The 25,942-nt window shown below is 39.8% G+C and overlaps 1 protein-coding gene across 1 annotated transcript in view; it reads left to right on the top strand.

Annotated features, from left to right (window-relative positions):
- LOC120524633 (zinc-binding protein A33-like) overlaps positions 1 to 14,156 on the top strand; it is a gene marked incomplete at its 5' end in the record, with an annotated part of 40,195 nt that extends 26,039 nt beyond the window's left edge. Inside the window, 3 exons of the mRNA XM_039746463.1 lie at positions 107 to 129; positions 8,322 to 8,470; positions 13,609 to 14,156. Of these exons, the coding sequence (XP_039602397.1) occupies positions 107 to 129; positions 8,322 to 8,470; positions 13,609 to 14,156 (720 nt within the window). The remainder of the gene's footprint in view (positions 1 to 106; positions 130 to 8,321; positions 8,471 to 13,608) is intronic.
- Between the last annotated feature and the right edge of the window lie 11,786 nt (positions 14,157 to 25,942).

Genomic DNA, 25,942 nt, shown 5'->3' with positions numbered 1-25,942 from the left:
ACAGTAATTTATATTTTGAAATCTCCATCTGTTCTGCTTGTTGTTCCTATTTGTGCTAAAATTAAACCATATTCTATTGTAATTCATCTTTTCCTTTCATTTACAGGGTTCCAACTGCAACTCACATAGGTAAGCCAAAGAAACAATAGTGATAACAGCAATATTGTTCTAATGTTTAATATATTCTTAGGTAATTCATTGTTTAATATAACACTTTGGGTCAAACAAAGCCCAGAGCACCAAAGCTTATTTTCTAAGCTTTCTATTTTATGGTGCAGTACGCAGTTTTGTACCAAGCAAGTTAATAAGAAAACTTGTGATGAGAATAGAACCTTCAGCATAACACTGCTTACCTTATCTACAGGATAGTCCAGATATGATTATGCAGATCCAGATCGCCTGGATGAGTTTGTCGAGAAGACGATTCTTCATGTCATCATTTCACACACTTCTCGATGGTCCTGGATTTTTCGAGTGATTTTCTATGTAATAAACTTAATAAGTTATAGCGGAATGAAAATTGCATAATTAGATTTAGACCACCCCTATGCTCACATATAAGTCGGGTCTCGAAACCCAAAAAATCAATCATAAACCCGACTTATACGCCCGTTCAAAAATACAACACTTCATTTTTTTTTTTACATCTTCTTGTTTCCTCCAATCTCACACCAGGACACTCGGACACAGTGGCGTCACAGTTACTGATTTCTTTCGCTACTTCAACGATGTTTAATTTAAAACCAGCTTCATATTTTCTTCTGATCAAATGCGCCATCGTAGATAAGGGATGCTCTTATGATAAAGGAGTTTGAGGGTGTGAGATACAAAATACACAAATCACTGCAAATGTTGTAGTTTGGGTATTACCGTGGGGTCATGTAGGCATAATACATTAAAAAAAGGCTGTGTGCTCCGTGGTTACTCTCTCAGGTGGGCGTTAGCATATCATAATCTCTTGGACCAATAGCGTGAGTTTTCCGCATTCCACTTATACAACTGACATTATAAAATACCAGAAATTATACGGTAAAATCAAGTCCCAACTTATCCGTGGGAGAACTTATCCGCAAGTATATACGGTAATCATTTTTTTCATCACATCGTGTTTCCAAAATATCAATAAACTACATTCTGCTATAATTTTGTCTAAAAAGTTCCATGTACCCATAAAAATGCATGTGAAGACTTCCCTGTTATTTTTTTTGAAAACTTTTTATCCTTAATTAGCTACCTTTAAAGCCTCCTGCATTGTTGTTAAATAGAACTGATTCCACAGTTAGACAGCTGTACCTTTGAAAACTTCCATTCTGTCATTTCTGAGTCATCTGAGTTCTCTTAATGGAATACTCCACTCAAAAATGAAATTTATCTGTTACTAACCTTGTGATTGTATTGATGGCCGAGTAAAATTTTTAATGTCATGGAGAATGAAGAACACAAAATACCTGATAGATTGGACTTTAATGGAGATCTAGCTTGAGCAACAGCAAGCAAAATCAAATCATCCATAAAATAAAAGGAACCTTTCAAATGACTCACGTCACATAATCCATATGTCAGTTATCCAGTCATACTTTCAAAAACACAGAAAACACAAAAAATGGTGCACACGAGTGAAGTGTGCTCAATCAGGACTGAGCATTTGAAATGACTCGTCTCTCCCCGTGATGCTACAGTGACCAGTCAGACCTTGATGGGAAAGCACTGCCACAAGAAATGGAAGTTTTCCTGCATTTTCTTAAATCTAACATAACTACACTGGGACTATTAACTTTCTTGCAAGAAACTAATTTACATAAAATACATCCAAATATGTGGATAGCCCTCAGAATTGCAGCCATTGCTGCCATAACTCCGTCTCAGTGGCCTTGCAATGATGAGCATTAACAGACACGTGTCTAGGAATCTATACTAATAAAAGGCAAAGCCCTCAATGACTGACTGACTGGCTCACTCACTGACTCATCACTAATTCTTCAACTTCCTGTGTAGGTAGAAGGCTGAAATTTGCCAGGCTTATTCCTTACAGCTTACTTAAAAAAGTTAAGCAGGTTTCATTTCGAAATTCTACACGTAACGGTCATAACGGTCGACAGCGTCCACCATGTTGAACTTTCTTATTTATGGCCCCATCTTCACAAAATTTGGTAGGCGGCTTCCTTGCGCTAACCGAAACCGATGTACGTACTTATTTCAGTGGTATGACGCCACTGTCGGCCGCCATATTGAACTTTTCAACGTCACTAATTCTCCAACTTCCTGTGTAGGTAGAAGGCTGAAATTTGGCAGGCGCATTCCTTAAAGCTTACTTACAAAAGTTAAGCAGGTTTCATTTCGAAATTCTATGCGTAACTGTCATAAAGGTCGACAACGTCCGCCATGTTGAACTTTCTTATTTATGGCCCCATCTTCACGAAATTTGGTAGGTGGCTTCCCTGTGCTAACCAAAACCAATGTACATACTTATTTCGGTGGTATGACGCTACTGTTGGCCGCAATATTGAACTTTCCAATGGTCTTTACTACTTATGGGCCTATCTTCAAGAAATTTGGTACGCAGGTTCCCAACGCTAACCATGATTCTAATGTTGTTTATTTGTTGTACTTCCCTTCTCTGGAGCCTGTTAAAGACGTGCAGTCAGGGGAGGCAGACAGAGCCTCACCTGTCATCATGAAAAGTAAAAAAACTAATAATGATAACATAAAATTAATTTGTCTATTGGTCTGTGCTATAAATTTGTTTTCTGTATGATTCCAATAACTTTAATCATTTTTGTACTTAAAATCGCTGAATTTGCCCATTTCCTGTTTAAATGAGAGGGAGAAACACGAGGAGGTGCGGCAGCGACGAGCCTCACCTCACCTCAGACTGCTGTCCCTCACACACTGGGTTGATGCATGCAATTGGAACGTGCCTGTTGCTGTCTCTCTGTATGTCGCCAATATAATGTCCGCAGACACGTTTATTATACACCCTGACTTTCCACAGTCTGGCTAATATCTTTAATGAATGAGTGTAACATATTTAGTCTTACTGATCAGACATAAAACCGCAGTGAAAGGCACAAGGCGAGGCAGACAGTACCGTGCCACCCTGAAGGGGGCACATGTGAGCTCAACAGGTGCTTGATACTGCTGTTCTATGCAGAGGCGCCAATAAGTTAGCAATATTAGAAAGTCAAGTGCACTGAAGTGGACTGTTTATTTTTATTTTTTGTTCTGACTGACTGCCAAAATGGAAGATTAAGATTTTTAAAACAAAAGACAAATAAGGATGACTTTTACAAGTAAGTGACAGAGATTTTTGTGGAGAAGGATAGGCGCATGGACTTCATTTACAAATAAAGGTAAGACCATAAACGGTTTTCAATTTAATTAAAAAATGGAATCAGACTAAGAAAAAAAATCCAAATATTTAAAAACTAAATTTTTACTTTAAATAAAATACAATAAAAAATGTTTTTCCTTGTTATCCTTTTGCTGGGCAGTCTGTATTAAAATTGATGAAAGCCTCAGAAGTAAAAGCTTTTAAAAACAACAAAATATTTCAATTAAGGTCAAAATTGAAATCCGTTTTTTTTGTTCACCACTCTATACTTTCATTTGTATTGAATGAGTGTGAATTGTGGAAATGCAACAGCAAATTTAGAAGACATTGAGAGTGGAGCAAATGTGCTCTCTCCGCTCTCTCTCACCGCTATAAATGTAGCGTTCTTTCTTAGCCAAACTCGTATGTGCCTTACCTATGTGTGTGTAAAGAATGCTGATGAGATCTGAAACATAAACAGTAGTCAGTGTGCATGCTGGCTGCCAAATGAATAGTGAAGAAGATACTCTTTGGGTTCATATATTCATATATTCATATTCATTCATAAATCTCACTCTGAAGGAGTCAGTGCCTCACCACCCGTGAACCTCACCACATGGCACTGGTTAAAGAAGTTATTTACATGCAAAGTGGTTCTAGTTTGTTACTTTATTGTTCTATATAAATGTTTTATGTGTTGGTACATGCACAGTTTACATGCAAATGAGTTACAGTTCTGCTTGAAAGTTTGTGAACCCTTTAGAATTTTCTATATTTCTGCATAAATATGACCTAAAACATCATCAGAATTTCACTCAAGTCCTAAAAGTAGATAACTAGAAACCAGTTAAACAAATGAGACCAAAATATTATACTTGGTCATTTATTTATTGAGGAAAATGATCGAATATTACATATTCGTGAATGGCAAAAGTATGTGAACCTCTGGGATTAGCAGTTAGTTTGAAGGTGAAATTCGAGTCAGGTGTTTTCAATCAATGGGATGACAATCAGTTGTGAGTGGGCACCCGGTGTTATTTAAAGAACAGGATCTATCAAAGTCTGCTCTTCACAACACATGTTTGTGGAAGTGTATCATGGCACGAACAAAGGAGATCTATGAGGACCTCAGATAAAGAGTTGTTGATGCTCATCAGGCTGGAAAAGGTTACAAAACCATCTCAAAAGAGTTTGGACTCCACCAATCCAGAGTCAGACAGATTGTGTACAAATGGAGGAAATTCAAGACCATTGTTACCCTCCCCAGGAGTGGTCGACCAACAAAGATCACTCCAAGAGCAAGGCGTGTAATAGTTGGCGAGGTCACAAAGGACCCCAGGGTAACTTCTAAGCAACTGAAGGCCTCTCTCACATTGGCTAATGTTCATATTCATGAGTCCACCATCAGGAGAACACTGAACAACAATGGTGTGCATGGCAGGGTTGCAAGGAGAAAGCCACTGCTCTCCAAAAAAAAAACATTGCTGCCTGTCTGCAGTTTGCTAAAGATCACGTGGACAAACCAGAAGGCTATTGGAAGAATGTTTTGTGGACGGATGAGACCAAAATAGAACTTTTTGCTTTAAATGAAGAGCGTTATGTTTGGAGAAAGGAAAACACTGCATTCCAGCATAAGAACCTTATCCCATCTGTGAAACATGGTGGTGGTAGTATCATGGTTTGGGCCTGTTTTGCTTCATCTGGGCCAGGACGGCTTGCCTTCATTGATGGAACAATGAATTCTGAATTATATCAGAGAATTCTAAAGGAAAATGTCAGGACATCTGTCCATGAACTGAATCTCAACAGAAGGTGGGTCAAGACAATGACCCTAAGCACACAAGTCGTTCTACCAAAGAATGTTGTGAAAGGACCTGAAGCGAGCAGTTAATGTGAGGAAACCCACCATCATCCCAGAGTTGAAGCTGTTCTGTACGGACGAGTGGGCTAAAATTCCTCCAAGCTGGTGTGCAGGAATGATCAAAAGTTCCCGGAAACGTTTAGTTATTGCTGCAAAGGGGGGTCACACCAGATACTGAAAGCAAAGGTTCACATACTTTTGCCACTAACAAATATGTAATATTCGATCATTTTCCTTAATAAATAATATTTTTGTCTCATTTGTTTAACTGGTTTCTCTTTATCTACTTTTAGGACTTGGGTGAAAATCTGATGATGTTTTAGGTCATATTTATGAAGAAATATAGAAAATTCTAAAGGGTTCACAAACTTTCAATCACAACTGTATATTGTTATATTATTATTATTATATTTACATTTATTTATTTTTAATTAAATAATTGAATAACCTCTGTTAGCAGCATATTGTGTGTGTGTGTCTGTGTATGGTGGTGAGAAGGGGGGGCATATTTGAGGCCTGCAAAAACTGGTCACTCATTAAGACAATGGTTGGAATGAAAACCTGCAGCCACTGCGGCCCTCCAGGACCAGAAATGGAAACCCCTGCTCTGTATGTTTATTTGACAATCTGACGCTTTGTCTGTCACTGCCTTCTGTGAAGCTTGCTAAATTCTTTTGATCCACGTGTTTCTAATATTGCAGTGTAATGTTCTATTCTTCTAAGGTTATTTTATCAAGGGTGGTGTCCCACCTTGCGTTTACTGGTCTTAAGGCCACATGACCACATAGCAGAATAAGCAAATTCAATAACTAATGCAAGAATCTCGTTTAAGTTTGAATCCTCCTGTGCCATTCAGTGCATTGCATTGGGTGGCAAGTTGTCTCCATCGTGACTGGTTCTGTGCGCTGTTCTCTGCCTCGTCCCATTCAACGTCAACAGTCCACTAGTCATCTATGAATGTTCTCTGTCACATGAAATTTGTTGTGCTGCATCCACAGATCATGCCCAGCAAATCGGAACCTTCGTTCAATGACCACAGTGCAGAGCAGGCAGGAGTCTGTCTGGTGATATATTATACCTCAATACTGGAACAGAAAAAAAATTGTAGTGGGGTTACATAATAATAGTATGTTCTATGTTTGTTCTGAGTGCGTTTCGTTTCATCATCCCGTATATGTGCGTCCGTAAATGTTGTCCCCGTAAGTGAAGAGGGGAAGGATGATGGGAAGAGAGCACAGCCCCGAGATGGAAATCACCTGTTAACTCACCTGTTTCACCCGGGACATTTTGTATTTAATAAAGAGGAGAGGAGAGGCGAGGCGAGGCGAGACGAGACGAGGAGAGGAGAAAGGAGATAGTTTGCCCGATCATTTTCAAACTCATCACTGCCATTTATTGCATCATTCCACTGTTTGCTTTCTCCACCACCAATTCAACGTCACAAATACCAGAGTCGAGAAACCCCAGGGTTCGGATTCATACCAGTCATTGCCAAGACTTTTCATGGTGAGGTCATTTTGTTTTCGGAAGGAGCACAATAACACTACAGTCAGTATCAATACTGCCGAACTTTATTTTGGACTCATTTTTCACCACATTTCAATTGCTATGTTTAACTAATCTGTGTTTGTATTTGTGTTATGTGTTTTTATTTATTGTTTAGGGGCAAGGGAGCGTTCAATGTAAATATTTGTATATTCATGTTCTTATATAGTAATTAGTCACAGGTGTTTTTGGGATAGTGGTGTTATGCACGCACATATATATATATATTATTGAATATTTGTCTGCCTTTATAATTTACAATATTACTGTATTACAATAATATACTGTTTTCTGGTTATTTCGTAGTGTCAGGAAAAGTAAGACAACTTGTATGGAGTACGGCTTGTTATTAGAGCAAGAAGCCTCACATAATAATTCTTTGCATTTATATAGCGTTTTTCTCACTACTCAAAGCGCTCACCAATTGTAGGTTAATGGTCTTGATCAAGGGCCCAACAGAGCAGAGTCCCTTTTGGCATTTACGGGATTTGAACCGGCAACCTTCCAATTGCCAGTGCAGATCCCTAGCCTCAGAGCCAGCACTCCTCAGGTGATCCAAGGAATAGTCTTGGTAGTGTAGTGGCCGGTCTGGGTAAAGGGTCGGCCGTTACAAAATATTTGTAAAACTGTCTGTAACATGTTTTTTTCTCTAATAGTCCTTTTGAATGCCCAGTTAGCCAATGAGATGGTTTAAATTTGTTGCTCTGATGCAAGTTTTGGCTCGTGTTTGGTTGTTATTCAAAGGTATATAATTCTTCAGCAATTACATAAAAGACAACTCTCCATCACTCACTATACCACTTGGAAATAGTCTCATTTTAAATTTGAATACTTTTAAGTTGTCTTTTTAAGATCACCAGTTTCAGTTGCTTTGACCTACAGTAGTGGATGCTGCAGTACTCTTAGAAATACCCCTTCCTGCACTTATGGTTTCATTTACTAAAGATAAATGAATTGTTCACAAATCCATTCACTTGCAAGCCTTTTTAAACACTAATGCATTTCTTTCTATTTTATCAGCTTATATTTTTTAGATAAGGCTACTTACTTTTCCATACTGCATGAAGGTATTTTGTCTGTCCATTTATTTTCTGAATATACTTATTGTATTTTAAGGTTGACATGATCTATATCCTTTCCCAGCAGCCTCAGATTTAAAGTAGGATACATCTCTGGACTGGGCACTGGCTTACTTACTCATTCTTGATTAATTACAGTCATTAGAAATCAAGCTACCTAAATTACATCTGGCCATTTGTTCATAGACTCTTTCGTCCATCAATCCATTCTTTCATTTATTTTGTACTCACACTTTTGCTACAATATTGACAAGAAGTGAGAGTTTATTACATTAGCATCTGGTGAGAAGCAGGACCCAAATCTGGACTGGGCATGAGTGTTGCACAAGACACAGCCACACTCACTAAGAGTCACTAAACACTCATCTGACTAAATAAGGTCCATCCATCCTTCTATTCGGCAAATTAATCCATCCATCTATAGAGCTATGAATCGATTCTTAAATTTATGAACCCAAGCACTAAGTCAAATTAACATTTTTGTTCATCTGTTGTAATCTTAATAAATGTGTCTATTTTTTTAAAGAATCCAGTCACTGCTGAAGAGGCCAGAGGCTCCCATTTATGAAACAACTGTTGATGAAGGAAAACTTTCATCCTTAATGAAGACCATAATTAAGCTGTCAAATAGTTTAACAAAGCAAGGGAGCTGTGTCAGGAAAGCACTTTTGTCCTGTAAGTTAAACTAACAATACTCGTTTTTTATATGTACTGGCATTATGTTACAGCAAGGGTTTTTTTTCCCCATGGCTTATATTTATTTTCTGTTTTATTCTTATTTTTATGATGATAAATTGTTCTGCTTTTTTAGTTATTTCTGAGAGTTTACTTGTCAATTCTGCTCTGTTTCATCTGTCCTGTGGGTGGGACTCCAACAGATGGGGCCACCCTGACATCACTGCTGCTGGGACCTTCCTCTGGCTGTTAGGGTCCTCTAGAGAAAAGGACCAAGTGGTGGATCACTGGATTGTGTGGGAGTCCTTTTTGTGTGCACAAAGCTTTCTTTCTGGTTTGATACATTTTTCTTGTCTTGGGTTAAATGTATTGGGACTTGTTCAACTCTGACTGTTTTTTAAACATTCCTTTTTGCTCCTTTAAGCATTTTGCACTTTTTTTGATGTTTTTCTCTCTTTTTTAAAAAAAATAAATCTCCAATTTATAAATAGACTGTGTAGGAGTCGGATAGCTTATCTCCCTTGTAAGGCATTTTTGAGTTATATTTTGGGACTTTCTATATATTTTTAGCTTTTACAGCCTTTTTTGATCTGTGTAGGCCGAAGCCAGAAGGTAGTATTATGGGGCTGTCTGTTTCTAGGGTAGACCTCTTTTAGTCAGGTCAGTGAAGATCCTGGTCTTGTGAATCCATTTCACATGTTTGAGAGTCCTTCTCACAACACACTAGCACTTTTGTAAACAGAATCAGATACTTGACAATCACACAACTGACAATAATAAGTCCGTTAAGTCAATGCCAGTCATTGCTAACTGCTTTATAACTTCTTACTTGTTGTGCTACCTGTTTAAGACAGGTTAAAATCTGAATAATCAACGTAGACCTCAGCGTTACCATTTGCATTGCATTATGTCATGTACTGTATATGTCTCTGGTATATGCCATTTGGTATGGGATTTGTAAAAGGACTGTTAATGTTTGTGAGTCGCCATCTACTGGAATGACAGAGACATGGCAATCAGAATGACAAACAGACACTTATGCTTTTATTAAGGTTGATTACTTCCAGAGTCCGCCTAATGCCTCCACTATCAATAACTATGTTGTAAGCACTAGGGGGTTTCACCAAGCCACTAACTCCAGACATCATACTTTAACTACAGTCCCAGATTCAAATAGCTGTCTTTATTTAACACAATACCTTCATGTCAGGCTCCTTCCACAATTCACAATGAAATTTCTTTCCTTTTTTCTTCCTCCATTTCTCCCAGGTGAGCTTTGTCCACTTCCTCTACCTGGGTGAGTTAGATGGGCTGGGAGTACTTCCAGTGTGTCAGCGCTGTAGTGAGCAGCCACTTCCAGCTGAGATGGATCCTTCATCCAACAGGGAAGCCCCCCCACCCCCTACATAACATCCTCTAACAGCCCTCCCCACCAAGGACCTCAGCAGGGGTGCCCTTCAGAACTACAACTCCCATGCAACCCTTAAAGAGAGATGCTGCCACCCAGTGTACTGATGGAACATATGGCCAAGGGTCAAGAAGTCACAGTAGATTCTTCACTTCCTTTGAAGAAGATAAGCCTAATCCCCCCAAAACCCCCCGCCATTCCCACAACATTCTCTAGGGACACCATCCAGCTTTCTGTAGTGCCTCTTTCTGTAATGTCCTGCAACATTGAGTGTACATGGCAGAAAAGATCCTTGGGACCTCGCTGCCCTCCATTAAGAACACTTTATAAAGTATTACATCTGCCAAACCTATAGCACTGTGAAGGACCACTCCCACCCGTCCCACCATCTCTTTGTCCCACTTTCATCTGGTAGATGGTATTGTAAAATCAGAACCCGTTTCGCCAGGTTCTGCAACAGCTTCTACCCCTTGCCCATCCAGACTCTGAACTCTGTGTTGCCCCATAAATAGCTTATTTATATGTACTACAATCGTTACACTTGTTACTACTGTTGTGTTTTAGTACCACTTGTTGTTATTTAATTATTTATCACTATCTGCAGCCCGGACATCGAGTTGCTAGCGGTAGGACTACGCCCATACTAAATGCCCAGGGAGTTCTCAAATGCGATCGCCATTGCTGTTTACATTCCTCTTTCGGCAAATGCAGCGCAGTCACCACGGGACTCCAGATGCTTTCATGCTCATTTTTGGAGACTTCAATCACGTTTCCCTTAACAACACAGTTAGCAGTTTCAGCCAGTTTGTTAATTGTCCTACCAGAGAGGATAAAACACTGGATCTATTGTATGCTAATGTTATAGAGGCATACAGATGTTCAGCCATCTCACCTCTTGGGAGATCAGACCACAACCTTGTGTACCTTCTTCCTCTTTATGTGCCAGTTGTGAAGGACTATGTCAGGACTATGAGGGTGTGGTCAGAGCAAGCCGGTGTAGCTTTACAGGACTGCTTTGAGGCAACAGATTGGGACGTTCTCTGCGAGCCTCATTTGGAGGACATTGATGGTCTCACTGACTGTGTCACAGAATACATTAACCTCTGTGCAGACAACACTGTACCTTTAAAATCTGTACGCTGCTTCCCTAACAACAAACCATGGGTCACCAAGGACATTAAAGCTCTTCTGAATGAAAAGAAGAGAGCATTTAGGTCAGGTGACAAAGAAGCAGTGAAGAGGGTGCAGAAACAGCTGTCTGTTAAAATGAAAGAGGGAAGGGACAGCTATTGGATAAAGCTGGAACAAAAGCTGCAGCAGAACAGCACCAGAGAGGTCTGGAAGGGTATGAGGGCAATTACTGGTTTTAATTCAAGCTGCCAGAGGACTGAGGGTGACAGAGAAAAGGCAAATTAATTTAAATAGTTTTTTAGTAGGTTTGACAGCATGCCTCAGTCCAACCTGCCCTGCAGCTCCACCTCTGTGGCTGACAATGTATCCCTGGACACCACCTTCAATACCTCACCTGCTAACTTTTCCCTCTCCCACCACTCATTATAGGGGAAAGAGTGCGGTGAATCATTACCTCCTACCCCCTCCTTACCAGCTGAACCCTACCCCGACCCTTGTTCTATCCACAACCAGTTCATCCACCACCTTTACAGAAGACCAAGTCGTGAGACAATTACACAGACTTCATTCTGACAAGGCGGCAGGCCCTGATGGCATCAGCCCAAGGGTGCTTAAAGTCTGTGCCTCACGACTCTGTGGTGTACTTCTTAGGATTTTCAACTTAAGCTTGAGTGTTAAAAAAGTGCCAGTGCTATGGAAAACATCTTGTCTGGTTCCTGTTCCGAAGAAGGCACATCCTAGTGCCCCTTCTGACTACAGGCCAGTGGCACTCACCGCACACATCATGAAAGTCTTTGAGAGACTAGTCCTGGAAATACTTCGCCCCCAGGTTAAGTCATCACTGGACCCTCTCCAGTTTGCCTACCAGGCGAGAATTAGAGTTGAAGATGTACCTGCTTCATCGTGCCTACAGTCACCTAGACATGCCAGGAGGAACTCTCAGGATTATGTTCTTCGATTTCTCATGTGCCTTTAACACCATCCAGCCAGCCAGATTGGGGATTAAGCTATCAGAAATGCAGGTGGATGCTCCCTTAGTTTCATGGATAATGGACTATCTGACGGGAAGGCCACAGTTTTTGCGGCTACAGGGCTCTGTGTCTAATACCGTGCTGTGTAGCACTGGTGCTCCACAAGGGACAGTTCTGTCACCATTCCTCTTCATCCTGTACACGACAGATTTTAGTTACAACACAGAGGGCTGCCATCTGCAGAAATTCTCTGATGACTCTGCAATAGTTGGTAGTATCAGACAGAGAAGAGATGGAATACAGGAAGGTAGTGGACAATTGTGTTGACTGGTGTGAGCTGAATCAACTGCAGATCAACACCAGTAAAACTAAAGAACTGGTAGTTGATTTAAGAAGATCGCGATCTCCAGCCACTCCCCTGTCCATTAAGGGTAGGGAAGGGGAGATAGTTGAGGAGTACAAATATCTAGGGGTGCATATTAGCAATAAGCTAGACTGGTCCAGGAACTCGCTGGCCATATACAAGAAGGGTCAAAGTAGGCTGTATTTCCTACGCAAGCTCAGATCTTTTAGTGTCAGCAGCACTATGTTGCAGATGTTCTATGACAGCGTGGTTGCCAGTGCCTTTTTCTTCGCTGAGTGGCAGACCTCAGGAGACTAAACAAACTTATTCAGAAGGCTTCCTCTGTGGTAGGGGAGAAACTGGACAGCTTGGAAACTGTGGCAGATCAGAGAATGTTGTCTAGGCTTTGGTCTATTATTTAAAATGCTAATCACCCACTTCATAGTGTTGTGGTTGGACAGAAGAGCGTTGTCAGCAGTAGACTGACTAGCACCAAGTGCTCCACTGAATGTCACAGGAAATCCTTCCTTCCTTGTACCCATCAGACTTTTCTGGTCACTCACCCACACTTTAAGTTATTAGCCTTTTTCTTTATTGGATATCCAGGTACTTAAAATGTGCAACATACTATCTGTTCTTGTGCAATAAATTGTCTGCTCTTCGCAAGAAAATAACCTTATGTGTTCTCAAAATGTGCAATTATTAACTTAAGGTGCAACACTCTGCACTCTAGTTTGATACTTACATTTATTATACTTTAGATTTACATGATTACTTTATACTTGTAACATGTCCCTTGTCTGTTGTTAAGTAACATAAGTAATTTCCTTCGGGATTAATGAAGTTTTCTGATTCTGATAATTAAAAATTACTACTGTCTATTCACTTATCTATTATTCTGTTTATCTGTTTATAGTATAGTATAGTAGGTTACCTGTCTTGTACTTATCCTGTGTTAAGCATATATTGTACCGCAGTCCTGGGGGACATTATTTTGTGCCACTGTAGGCTGCGTATGGATGATATGACAATAAAGCCACTTGACTTGAGGCAGTCATCCCCTGCCCTTCCATTATATCCTTCTGACTGAGAAAGGGAACACCAAGTCAGCCATTGCAGTGTACAATAAAAATGTCTGATATTCCCTTATTTCTCATAATACATATGCCAACCATGTCATAATGCAGACATAAATGTGCAGCAAATGAATAGTTTGCATTTACACTTTAACAATTTCACTTATATTTGTGCTGTTTTTTCATATACTTTAATCTCTTTGAAACAGATGCAACTACAATCACATTGGATCCAGCCACTGCAAACGAGCATCTGATTCTATCCGAAGATCGAACGATCGTGAGGTACACAGATGAGACACTTAAGGCTCCATATGGTCCCAAACGATTCGATGATACTTTGTATGTTATGGGCTCTGAAGGGTTCAATTTTGGCCGTCACTACTGGGAAGTCATCACCCGAAGCAAAACAGACTGGGAGATTGGTTTGGCATATGCTTCTTTGCCCAGGAAAGGGAAAACCTGGCTGGGAAGAAATAATAGTTCATGGTCTCTGGAATGTAACGGAGACCGCTGTATGGTTTGGCACAATAACATCTCCATAAGAGTGAGTATTAATTACAAGCTAGAACGAGTTGGTGTTTATCTGGATTACACGGGAGGGACGATAGCTTTTTATGATGCTGAAAAGATATCTCTCCTGCATTCCTTTCACAATAAATTCACTGAAGCAATTTATCCTGTACTAAATCCTTGCAACAGTAAAGGAGGAAACTTTGCTCCTTTAACAGTTCTGCAGCTCAAGGGCCTTCTGTAGAAAAGTATGGATTACATTACATGTTCCTCCAAAGCTGAGGCTTACAATAACCTCAGAGATGAATCAGGTGCTTCTGCACTGCATTAAATGTTATCAGAGGAGACAAAAATGAACTCTCACCTATTCCATCCTGTCTTCTCAGTATCCACATGTGGCATTTGGTGTCACTGCTCTACTGCCAAGTTGTTTGCCGGCTTATGGAAAAGTCACCTCAGATAAAGGAGCACTGAAATCATTCGGTTGAAGGGTCCTTTCATCGGACAGGCCGTTGTAGCACTGACTCATCTGTGGAATGGCCAGTAGAGGGAGGAGGATTGTTGGTCTCTAGGACTCTGACGGTGTCTGTGGCGTCTGTGGCGTCTGTGACTCCTCTTCTACAACCTGGCTGTGGTTCTACAATTAACTGATGGATAGATATTGTTGTTTTTCATTTATGTTAATTAGTTTCCTATTTGACTTTGATCTACAACTCTGTCTCCTTATATGTGATAGTTCTGTATTTAATGAGTGGTATCAATTACTCTTGCAGTTTGTCTTGTAGTTTCTATTGTACTGTTGTATTTCTGAGGTGGCCATGAGAGATTGGCCATCTTGCTCTGTGAAGGGGATTACTTGTGTTCTGTTTTGTGTGTTGTATTTACCATTTTGTTGACACCCATTGCACACCCAACCTACACCTCTCTCTTTCAATTGTCTTTCCCAAGATTCTTTCCCATTTTTTCACTACAAAGGTTTTTTTCTTGTTTTCTTAGAGCAGTGCTTCCCAAACTCAGTCCTGGGGACCCCCTGTGGCTGCAGGTTTTTGTTCCAACCAGCTACTGTTTTTAATTGAACTCCTGGGCTAATTAAGTGAACTGATATTTCCCAAGTTCTGTGTTTAGGGAACAATATAGAAATTAAAAAACTAATATATATATACACTAGCAGAATACCCGCGCTTCGCAGCGGAGAAGTAGTGTGTTAAAGAAGTTATGAAAAAGAAAAGGAAACATTTTAAAAATAACGTAAGATGATTGTTAATGTAATTGTTTTGTCACTGATATGAGTGTTGCTGTCATATATATAGACACAGACACACACACATACACAGACACACACACATACATATATACAGTATATATACATATACATATATATGCATATATATACATATACACATATATACATATACACATATATACATATGCATATATAGCAAAATACCCGCGCTTTGCAGCAGAGAAGTAGTGTGTTAAAGAAGTAATGAAAAAGAAAAGGAAACATTTTAATAATAATGTAACATGATTGACATTGTCATTGTTTTGTCATTGTCATGAGTGTTGCTGGTATATATATATATATATATATATATATATATATATATATATATATATATATATATATATATATATATACACACACATATCTACATATATACAGACACACATTTACATACACCTATATATCTATCTAACCCTAACCTATATCTATCTATGTATATATGTATATCTATATCTATCTTATATATCTATCTACTTGTATATATCCATCTACCTATATAATATATATATATATATATATATATATATATATATATATCCATATATCTATCTATCTATATATATATATATATATATATATATATATATATATATACACATATCTCCTTTGGGGTGCGAGGAGCTGTTGCTGGGGGTGCCAGAATCCACTGAGGAAGAAAAATTTAAAACATTATTTGTACAAAGTCTTAATTTATCTATCCATTCCTAAATAATTAAATGGGTAGGCTATTTCGTATCAGTGCAATATGCTGCTTGTTAAAACGGATGACTCGTAATCTTACGTGCACTTAGTGCTGCGTGGGTATTATGAACTATCGTATTTGTTCAAGTTCTATTTAAATTTTAAATATAAGTAATTTTTATTTGGTCGACAGAAATATGTTTAGTAGGAATGAAAGTTAAATTTAATCATCATTGCATAAATTTTTCTTCACCATAGAAATTTAAAGACTAAATCCAACTTCCATTCCTACCAAAGATATTTCTGGCAACTAAATAGAACCTATTGTAGTATATCCAAATTCGAGCTATTGAGCTGTCGCCTGCCTGCCTGTGTCACCCTCGCTTCGCTCTTACTTTTTTTCCGTTCATTTAATCTTGGCTAGTCGTGGAAATATTATAACATGGAAGGAGGATTACACCGAGTATGGCTTTACCAAAACAATCATTGATGTCGAATAAAGTATCTATAATTCCTAAAGCTTAAATTGGTGATCTGGTTTTCTGCGTTAACCTCATATTTTTCATACTTCTTCCCAAACAGGGGTTGAGAGTAAAATGAATCATTAAGCTAATATATATATATTGAATATATTGAAATAGTTTTACTATCAAATAATGCAAACAGTACGCGGCACGTGCTTCGCCCTAATTCTGGACTCATCAGGCAGTACACACGCACTGCACCCATTCTCACGAATCGAACCTAAGACGTCAGCGCTAAAGGTGAAGCCTCTCATGTTGCGCTATGGTGTGTGGGTCGTTTATTTGACAGTATTGTAGATCGGGTGTATATATATATATATATATATATATATATATATATATATATATATATATATATATATATATATATATATATATATATATATATATATATATAACTTTGAGAATGCAACATATAGTTTTGTCCAGGAGGAAAGCAATGTTGCCTCAAATCAATGGCAACCTTTTGTAGGGTGTGTCCCTGAGACTTATTAATTGTCATGCAAGCAGAGCCTTACTGGAAATTTGAGGCATTTCAATTCAAATGGGAGATCAGAGGGTATAACGGTGATGCCAGCAATACATTCAGAGTGTGGCGCTCTGCTTTTTCTGTGTAGCTGCCTTCACACAGCCTCTCCGCTGCTTTATAAACGAACGCCATAGAAAGCCATCACCTTGTAAATTGTGTAATGCGTTTTTTGAACAGGTTTGATGCATGGAAGTGATCACTCGTACTGCATTCAGTAAGTTCTCGTGAGCTGCTATCTTGTGTGATGTTGCGATGTCTACGGCTTAATTTAATGTTATCTAAGACCCGGTACTTAAAAGTTTCTGGCTGCACTTCGGTTGTAATATGATAAGCTGCGCGAGCTCACTTTTGAGAATGCAAGTATAGTTGTCCAGGAGAAAAGCAATCTTGCCTGAAATCAATGGCATCGTTTTGTATGGTCTGTCCTTGAGACTTATTACTTGTCATCGCGCAGCTGAGCCTTACAGGAAATTGGAGGTATCTGAATTGAAATGGGAGATTAGAGGGTATAAAGGGGGCGCGAGGAATACATTGAGTGTGGAGAAACTCTAGAGACAGCGTGTGTATTAACTTGTGGATTTTTCTGTGAGTATTTGGTGGGAGTGTGATGAAGTTGCTTCGGAAGACGCCGTTAGCCGCTGAGCTTAGCTCAGAGCGAAATGAGGTGAATGGGAGGGGATATGATGACGTGACTCCCCCAACCGCGTTAACTGTCAATCCCCCACAAACACAGTCTCTCGGAATTTGCATAAGCACACCCCTTCACCTGCAATTTTAACTTAGTTACAAAGTGATCAAAACTCTCGTTTATATCCTGCGTCCTCTCATTAAACTTGTATCCTGCATTACCCGTGGGCATGAGAAACACCAGCGGCACCCTGTCTATTAACTTAATTTAATTTAACTTAGTTTAGGTTTACACCTTTCTTTCCGAAGTAGCAGCACTCATTAATATGGTAGTATATGTCACTCGCTCGCTTCTTATTGTTTCGCTGCCTTCTCAATTATATAATGCATGTTTTTATAATGCATGTTTTCTTCAGCGCGTTTTGGAGGTCTTCCTGGTTTTCTACGTAGTGCGTTGACAGTCAGTTCACGTGATTACGTGGGAGGCGTGATGATGTCACACGAAACTCCGCCCCCCACGGAACTGGCTGAACTCCATTACAGTAAATGGAGAAAAATAACTTCCAGTTATGACCATTAAGCGTAGAATTTCGAAATGAAACCTGCCCAACTTTTGTAAGGAAGCTGTAAGGAATAAGCCTGCCAAATTTCAACCTTCCACCCACACGGGAAGTTGGAGAATTAGTGATGAGTCAGTCAGTCAGTCAGTCAGTGAGTGAGTCAGTGAGGGCTTTGCCTTTTATTAGTATAGATATATACCTGTATATTAAAATGTACCAAGCAGTTATATAGGAATAATATATTCTATGTATTCTAATTGTTTAATTAATCCATTATTTACTAATTAGTGGGTCTGGCTCTAAAGTAGTTGCAACCTTTGATTATTTAGTGTTGTTTGCCTGGGTGTCTGCTCTGCACATTTTTAATTTTTATTACAAAGATACAACGAAGGGGGAAAAACTGCACAGGGAAAGGGCAAAATATAATGAAATCAACAAAAGAGTGTTAAGCATTTAAAAATATAGCAAAAGCAGAAATATTTCTAAATGTCTTTTAAATGTAAAAATCATGCTGCTATGCTTTTCTGAATGTTGAATAAAAGAAAAAAAAAATACCAGCTAATTCAATGAGATCAGTGCTATCAGGTGTTGTCACTGATTAGGAATCTGATTGGAACAAAAACCTGCAGCCACAGTGTGCCCCGCAGGACTGAGTTTAGGAAACACTGTCTTAGAGAGTCCAGGATGAGGGGCTGTCAAAAAACAGTTAAAGCCCACTGAGGCATTCCTTGTGTGATTTTTGGGCTATATAAAAAATAAACTGTTGTTGATATTGAACTTTTATTAGCTTTTTTAAATTTTTGTAACTCATTTTAATTAAGTATGTAAAATGCAGGCACGGTAGCCCAGTGGTAGTGCTGCTGCCTTGCAGTAAGGAGACCTGGGTTCGCTTCAAGGGTCCTCCCTGCGTGGAGTTTGCATGGGTTTCCTCCGGGTACTCCAGTTTCCTCCCACAGTTCAAAGACATTCAGTTTAGGTGCATTGGCAATTCTAAATTGTGCCTGGTGTGTGGGTGTGCACGCCCTGCCCAGGGTTTGTTTCCTGCCTTGAGCCCTGTGTTGGCTGGAATTGGCACCAGCAGACCCCCGTGACCCTGTAGTTAGGATATAGTGGGTTGGAATTGATGGATGGATGTAAAACGTATTATATAAATATAAATAAATAAATCAAGAGACACAAGACAGGTAAAAAGTTGAGAAACCTCCCCATATACTAGCCGTAAGTTCCAGTTCAAGGTTGCCACAGTCAACGTTGCATAATAAATACACGTTTGACAACAGAGTATGGGTTCTTGGAGCTTTTATAGAGGCCTAATGAAAACAGAAAATAGGCTGACGGAAATGACGGGGGTTGGAGAATAGTCAGAGATGACGTCAGGAAGAAGCTGAAGATGCAATGAACTTAGTGGAGCGATATGGGGTTATTCTATGAGTAAGATCTGAGTCGTTTCTTGCAGTAAGGTTTTTTGTTTTGTTGTTTTCCTGTGGGTGTAAAGGAGAAGAGAGCATTAATGGCGCATTCTGAATCCCTGTTTCTTGTGCTTTCACACGTGATCAGGCCGTTCAGGTGCTCCCTAGTCACACATGTGTGACAATATATATATATATATATATACACCAGTAACAGTGTACTGCATGATAAAGTTCAGTGAATACACTTGACTTATAGTTTTCATTCTCTTTCTATGTATGTTTGCATTCGTTTACTCAGAGGTTGATGTGCTTGCTGCTTCCTGAGCAGCTCTTCTTTTCTCCACCCTAGCAGCCCAGTTCTTCTCTTCTTTCGTCGGCATCTTTTCACATTAAAACTGATTAAGTCAGTGTTTGTGTTGTAATTATTTAGAGCGTTTTCCTTAGTTTTTCACTTAAGCTGGAACTTAAGTGTTCAATCTACCTCAAGAATGATTTAAGATATGAAGAGGTAGGGGAAGTGATGGCGAAGGTGGTAGGGATGAGAATAACGCCCATACGCATGCGCCACACGGCTGCCCAGCTGGCCGCTGCTGAGAGTTGATTTGACAATAAAATAAAATAAAAAGAGGAATAACCTTGGAGGTCAATCATCAACCAAAAGCAGAAACCAAATTTCAGGTCAATAGTTCAAACGGTTTGTGGACAGGTGATTTAAAATCCTGGACAGACAAACAAACAGCCACGGTAGCGTATTATATAAGAAGATATAGGGATATATATATGCCTGAAAGTTCTTTAAATGCTCAAAATGTTACTCTATTATTAAAGAACTTGTTCATTCCTGGATTAGAGATCAATTGATTTCAGAAACTCAATTAAATCTGCTCCTCCTTAAAATAAAAGTCAGCTTTGTACTTGTTGATGGTTTGACCCACAAGGGGGCATGACTGAGCCCCAAATCCCGGACACAATCAGACCCGAGACCGTTCTAAATTTAAATAAATTTTTTTGTTTTTTTTTATATCAATCACAGTACCTTGTTTTGATCTACAAAGTCCAAATACCACAATGACAAATGATAAACGGTCTTTCTCTTCTCCTTATGAGTGTTGCCCTCTGCCTCCTGAATCTACTCAATGATGAAGATGAGGACTACTTCTGGTGACACAGCACTGCAAGCTTGAAGCACTTCCAGATTAAGCAGAAGTCCCCCAAAGTAGGAACAGCACTACCCTGCAGCTTCCTCTGGTGGCACCCATGTACCCCAACAGGGCTGACCATTTGGACTACCACTCCCAGCATGTCTTGCAGGTGTACTAATGGGAGAACTGCCAGGGGAATGCTGCCCCCCAGTGTATTGGGGAAATATAAAACCCCGGGAAGCAGACATCCTCTGCCTTTCTGCCATGGCTACCCAACTGGGAAATGTACCAACCCAACCAGAATGCCCATCCATCCATTTTCTCTAATTATGGCATCCCAGCCTGAATAAAAAAACTGTGAAATTAAAGCATAAAACAAATTAACAATTGGAGATCTGGATATTGCACAGTCGTGAAGTGGTCCCGAGCATCAGGTGTTTGCGAGGGTCTCACTTTTTTTTATAACATTTAAATCCATATACCTGAATATTCTCAGGAGAAGACGGTGACATCAGAGGGTATCACAAAGATTTCATGCCAATCAAGACAGACTAGGCATTCGCATCCCACTGTTTGTTTGATTTTCATGAAATGAACTTGCTTGTTTCAGGAGTCATTAAAAAAGGAAGGACAGACATTATTAGTAAGGTAAGTGCGTAAGTAAAAATTCTTTACTTATGTTTGATTTAATTAATGGTAAAGTCAAGCCATCTTGAGTACTGCTGCTTGAGGTGATAAAGCACCTGCCAAGAAGCCTTGTTTTGGTTCCTAGTGGAACTTGGCGCTAGAGGAAACGTTGCATAAACAGTTGTGACAGATGCTTAGTCCATATTTTTCATTTTAATTGTACAAAACCTTGCATCCTTTTGTTTTTGAGTCCAACTGAGTAATCTCTTTACCCTCCTTTGTATTTAAATAAGCCCTGCTGAACCATTTTGTGGAGGCCATTGTCAGATTATTGTGGCCATGACCTGCCTGCCTTTTTTCCTCTTGTTGCCTTTCTTCGCTTGACAACTTCAGTACATTGAAATTCTACTTGCCATCCGTCAAATTGTACACATCGATTGTTTTCATCTCTTTCCTCTTGGCATACAATGTAAGTCTCTCTCTTTTTTCAGAAAGGTCATTTTTAGTAATGAATTTGAATTATACTGTGTTGTCCTTTTTGCAAATTCAATTTTGAAGTCGTACTGCTGTACAAATTACATCCATCTTGCCAATTGACTTGCTAGGTTTTTTAAATTTAAATAATCATTTGAAAGCAGAATGAGTTGTACATTCTGCGAATGGTCTACCATACAAATTATGTGGAGAATGTTCTTTATTACGCCTGGCAATTGTTTCGTTGTTGCACAGTAATTTAGTCTGGCCTCAGATAATGGGTGACTGCAGAAGGAAATGACTCTTTTCTGTCCATCTTACATTTTTAAAAAGATGCCTTGTACCATCTGTGCACTGATGTGTGGGTCAAGGGTAAAAGCAGGCGGGAACCGAGGCAGAGGATAGTACAGGAGGATTAATGAAGGGATCGGTGAAAACCTGAAAGCAGGCCAATAGCGTGTAAATTTGCATGCCATTGTGATTCTGCACCCATTTTCTGAACTATTTCTGTCAGGTCAATGCAGGGCATTGCACAGTAGGCTGACTCAACTCAGTTTCATTCATATGTACCATCACGAGATGGAAATTTATTTTTTCAGCAGGATGCTTATAGGGTCACATTAAGACACAGCTAATAAAACTCAGCAATCCAGTGTAACCGTGTCCAAATAAAATATTATTAAAAATAATATGCTGTAACAGATGGCCGGAACGCTTGCTCGGCTGAGACACCCTTGTATTAAAAAGACCAGAGGAGAGACTGCATTCTGGGCATTACCTTCCCCTGGACACTAGGGGGCAGCCGCCCTGGCTGGCTGTACGACCACAGGTTTGGAGCTTGAAACCCAAAAGTGGCGTTTGGGGGTGGCAAGTGGGGTGACCTCCCTAGGCCCCACGCCTAAGAGGACCCCACTTTGTGGTCCACATGTCCCATTCAAGCAGATTTGTCAAGTTATATTCTCCAGTTATAGTCCGTGTGATATCTTGCAAAAATTTAGCTGAACATTAAGTGTATGTTAACATTATTTTTATTAAATTCACACGCAAGTTTATACAGTCCAAAAATACTGGTAACAGCGTTTGACTTAACCGCCCTAGGCTAGGCCTCGCACACCCCTAAGGCCGCCTCTGTTGAAAGCTCCACCCTACTGGGGCATGTGGCCACCACCAGAGGGCGCTTCAACTTGGTTGTAGCCCTATTTAGCAGCCCTTCCGCCACACCCGAAAGTGCTTCACAACCGCCTGCTGGTCAACAAGCACCTCGAGTACTTCCGAGTGCCTTAAAAAAGGGGTCAGCAGCCACTACTCCAGGGCCCGGAGTCGGGTGGAAGAGGACAAAGCTTGCTGGAGGAGGAGTAGTGGCGGGAAAGGACTGTGTGTTGGAAAGAAAGACAAACTGTGCTGTAAGAGTGGGAAGCAGGGGGAAGCTGTTCCCATGCGAAAAATAAAGGTGTGTTGCACCTACACTTGTGTCCATGCCTGTCTGTGTTGGGTGGGGTAGCTGGTACGCCGCCTGGTGGTCCACAATGTATAATATCAAATCATACATGATTTATATAAACATTTAACCAGAAATAAGATGCAACTAATGACTGTTAATGATGAATAATGATTGGGGTCAAATATTATGTATGTTGGGGTCACAAAAAGCAGACACGAGTCATAAAAAGGTTTGTGGCAGCCACCTGTATAATATTGCCTGGCTGCAAATGGGTAAATTGCTAGCACTGATGTGCTCAGAATGGAGTCCAAAACAGAACTGATTAGGTTAGTCAAATATGGCGACTTTAAAGGCCATAAAAGAAAGTGAAGTCATCGAGGGCGGAAGTGGAAGGGTCCTCTTCCATAGGATTGGACCCGAATGTGACGTCATCAAAAGGGCCAGAACCAGAAGTCTCTTTGGTCATGAGTTTATCTCCGGAAGTGATGCTATCCAAGGGCACAGAACAGGAAGTGATGTTATTCTGACTGGAACCGGAAGTGACGTCATCAGGGCCAGATGGAATTTCCCATGAACAGTCTGCAGAAACGTGAGAAAAAAGGTTGTTGTATTCTGCGACTCTGCGATTTGCGATCAGCAACACCAATAAATCAGCAACATTTATTAATATAGCACATTTTCATACAAATGGTGTAGCTTAAAGTGCTTTACAAGATGAAGAAATTAAAGTTTACACAAGAATCAACTGAGAACTGGGACCTAAAGGAAGCCAATTGAATTGTGAATGCAGTAGGTCAACACTCTTACAAAGATAATGTAATATTTTAAGCTAAACTAAATATTTATTCCTGTGGGATATGGGTAGAAGTCTGAGTACCTGAAGAAAACCCACACAGAATGTGAATGGAGCAAAAGCATGGCTGAAGCATTGCTGCAGGGCACATGGGAACTTAAGATGTCTGGTAGCATTTCATAACTGTTGGGACTTTTGATGTACCTTGTCCCCATTTAGATTTTTCTTTGTATTTGCGATTAGTTTTCTTTGTATTCTGTATGTTTTTGTTGTTTTGTTTGTTTAATTTCTTGCTCTTTATTGCTATAGAGGCCAAAGGCAGTGTTTTACCATGGTAGGGTCCTATGTTGAGTCTATTTTCCCTGTTAAACTCAGAATGCCATAAATCCCATCTACAGCCCTTCTAGGTTTATTCATACCTGCCTGGTCATCCTTAAGATAGACTACTATATGAGTTACACCCCCTTTATTTTACATCTAGGACACCAGACATTTAGATAAAACACAAAAGCAAATTGCCTGCCTTGCCTGTCCTGTTGCTACACCTTTTCCAGGCTGTTTTTATGTCTACTTTGATTCCATTATTTACGTTTCATTTGTTAGTCATTTAGTTTTTATGTGTTCGTGTATCTTGTCTTTTGTACTATGTGTTTTGTGGGTGGTCTTCCAAGAGAAAGGCACAACAGACAGAGACACAAGTCCCAGCACAACACAGGATTTATTTCAGTGGGTAATTGCTTTTACTTTGCTCCTCACCACAGCACAGTACAAATGAGCACAAGTAAACCCTAAGCACACAGTTTCTCTCCTTATCTCCTCCGCCTTCACTGCTCCCTCAAGCTTCGTCCTCCATCTCCTCCCAACTCTGGCTTTCCCAAGTTGTGGCAGCTGGTCTCTTTTATAGAGCACCTAGAAGTGCTCCAGGTTCTCCATGACTTCCTTCTGGCTGCATTTCCGGGTGTGGCGGCAGGCCTGCAGAGGAGAGCTCAGCTGTTCTCCGTGCGTCCCATGGCAGTGGCCACAGACCCCAGCAGGATTGAGCCTCCATGCTCCAAATCTGTGGCACTGTAGCACGCCAGGGTGTTTGCCCATCTGTCATCCAGAGGGAGTAATTGCACCATGCACACTTTTTCCCTCGGTCCTTCAATAACAGAGGTGTCCCAGCCAGGTATGAATCCGTGGTGTCCGTTACACTGGGGATTGACAATCATTTCCCGCAACGTGGGCATTTTGAGTCATTGTTTGGTACTTTCCTGCTTGGAAATTCTCAAAGCCCTAACAGAATATATTTAAATAAAAAAAAGAGAACAAAAAAAAGGTAAAAACAGCAAAAAGTAGGCAAAAAGAGCATGTCTGATTGGGCAACCCAATTCAAACAAGGCCAATCCACAAGAATCCAAAATAACCAGAAAATAAAAATAGCATTTACAATGCTAATGCTATCTCCACAGTTCTTAATGACACTGTGCTGGACTTGACATTGAGCCAGAATATAAAGTTTAAGGGCGGTCCTAAGCAGTGATGCCACGGTAGACCCGCCTCCTTGGGTTCCACCCTCAATACAAAGGGACATAGGCAAACATAAGTACACAGTAAATAAAAACTAATCAATAAACATATATGATATAGTAATAAAACTTACACAATACCAGAAATACATTTTAAAAAAATAACAACTAAAAACATTTTTGGACCATTGTGTCTTTTGATTATTTGGTATTTACAATTTGTGATTTTTGGATTTGAGAATTGTTTTGGCTAAAGTCAATTCAGTTTACAGTGATTCATTAAGAGGCCGTTCAGTAAAGTTATTTGTTTCTTTATTTCATGTTATTTTGTTAATCTTTTGAAGTAATAAGAATGTTGTACTATTTATTATACTGTATTAGCTTATTAAATTATTGAAGCATTGTATTAGGTAAGGTTTTATTTTTC

This window comes from Polypterus senegalus, chromosome 2, assembly GCF_016835505.1.
Source record: "Polypterus senegalus isolate Bchr_013 chromosome 2, ASM1683550v1, whole genome shotgun sequence".
Classification (NCBI taxonomy): domain Eukaryota; kingdom Metazoa; phylum Chordata; class Cladistia; order Polypteriformes; family Polypteridae; genus Polypterus; species Polypterus senegalus.
Note: the sequence above shows the minus strand (reverse complement) of the source record. Positions and strands in the feature narration are given on the sequence as shown.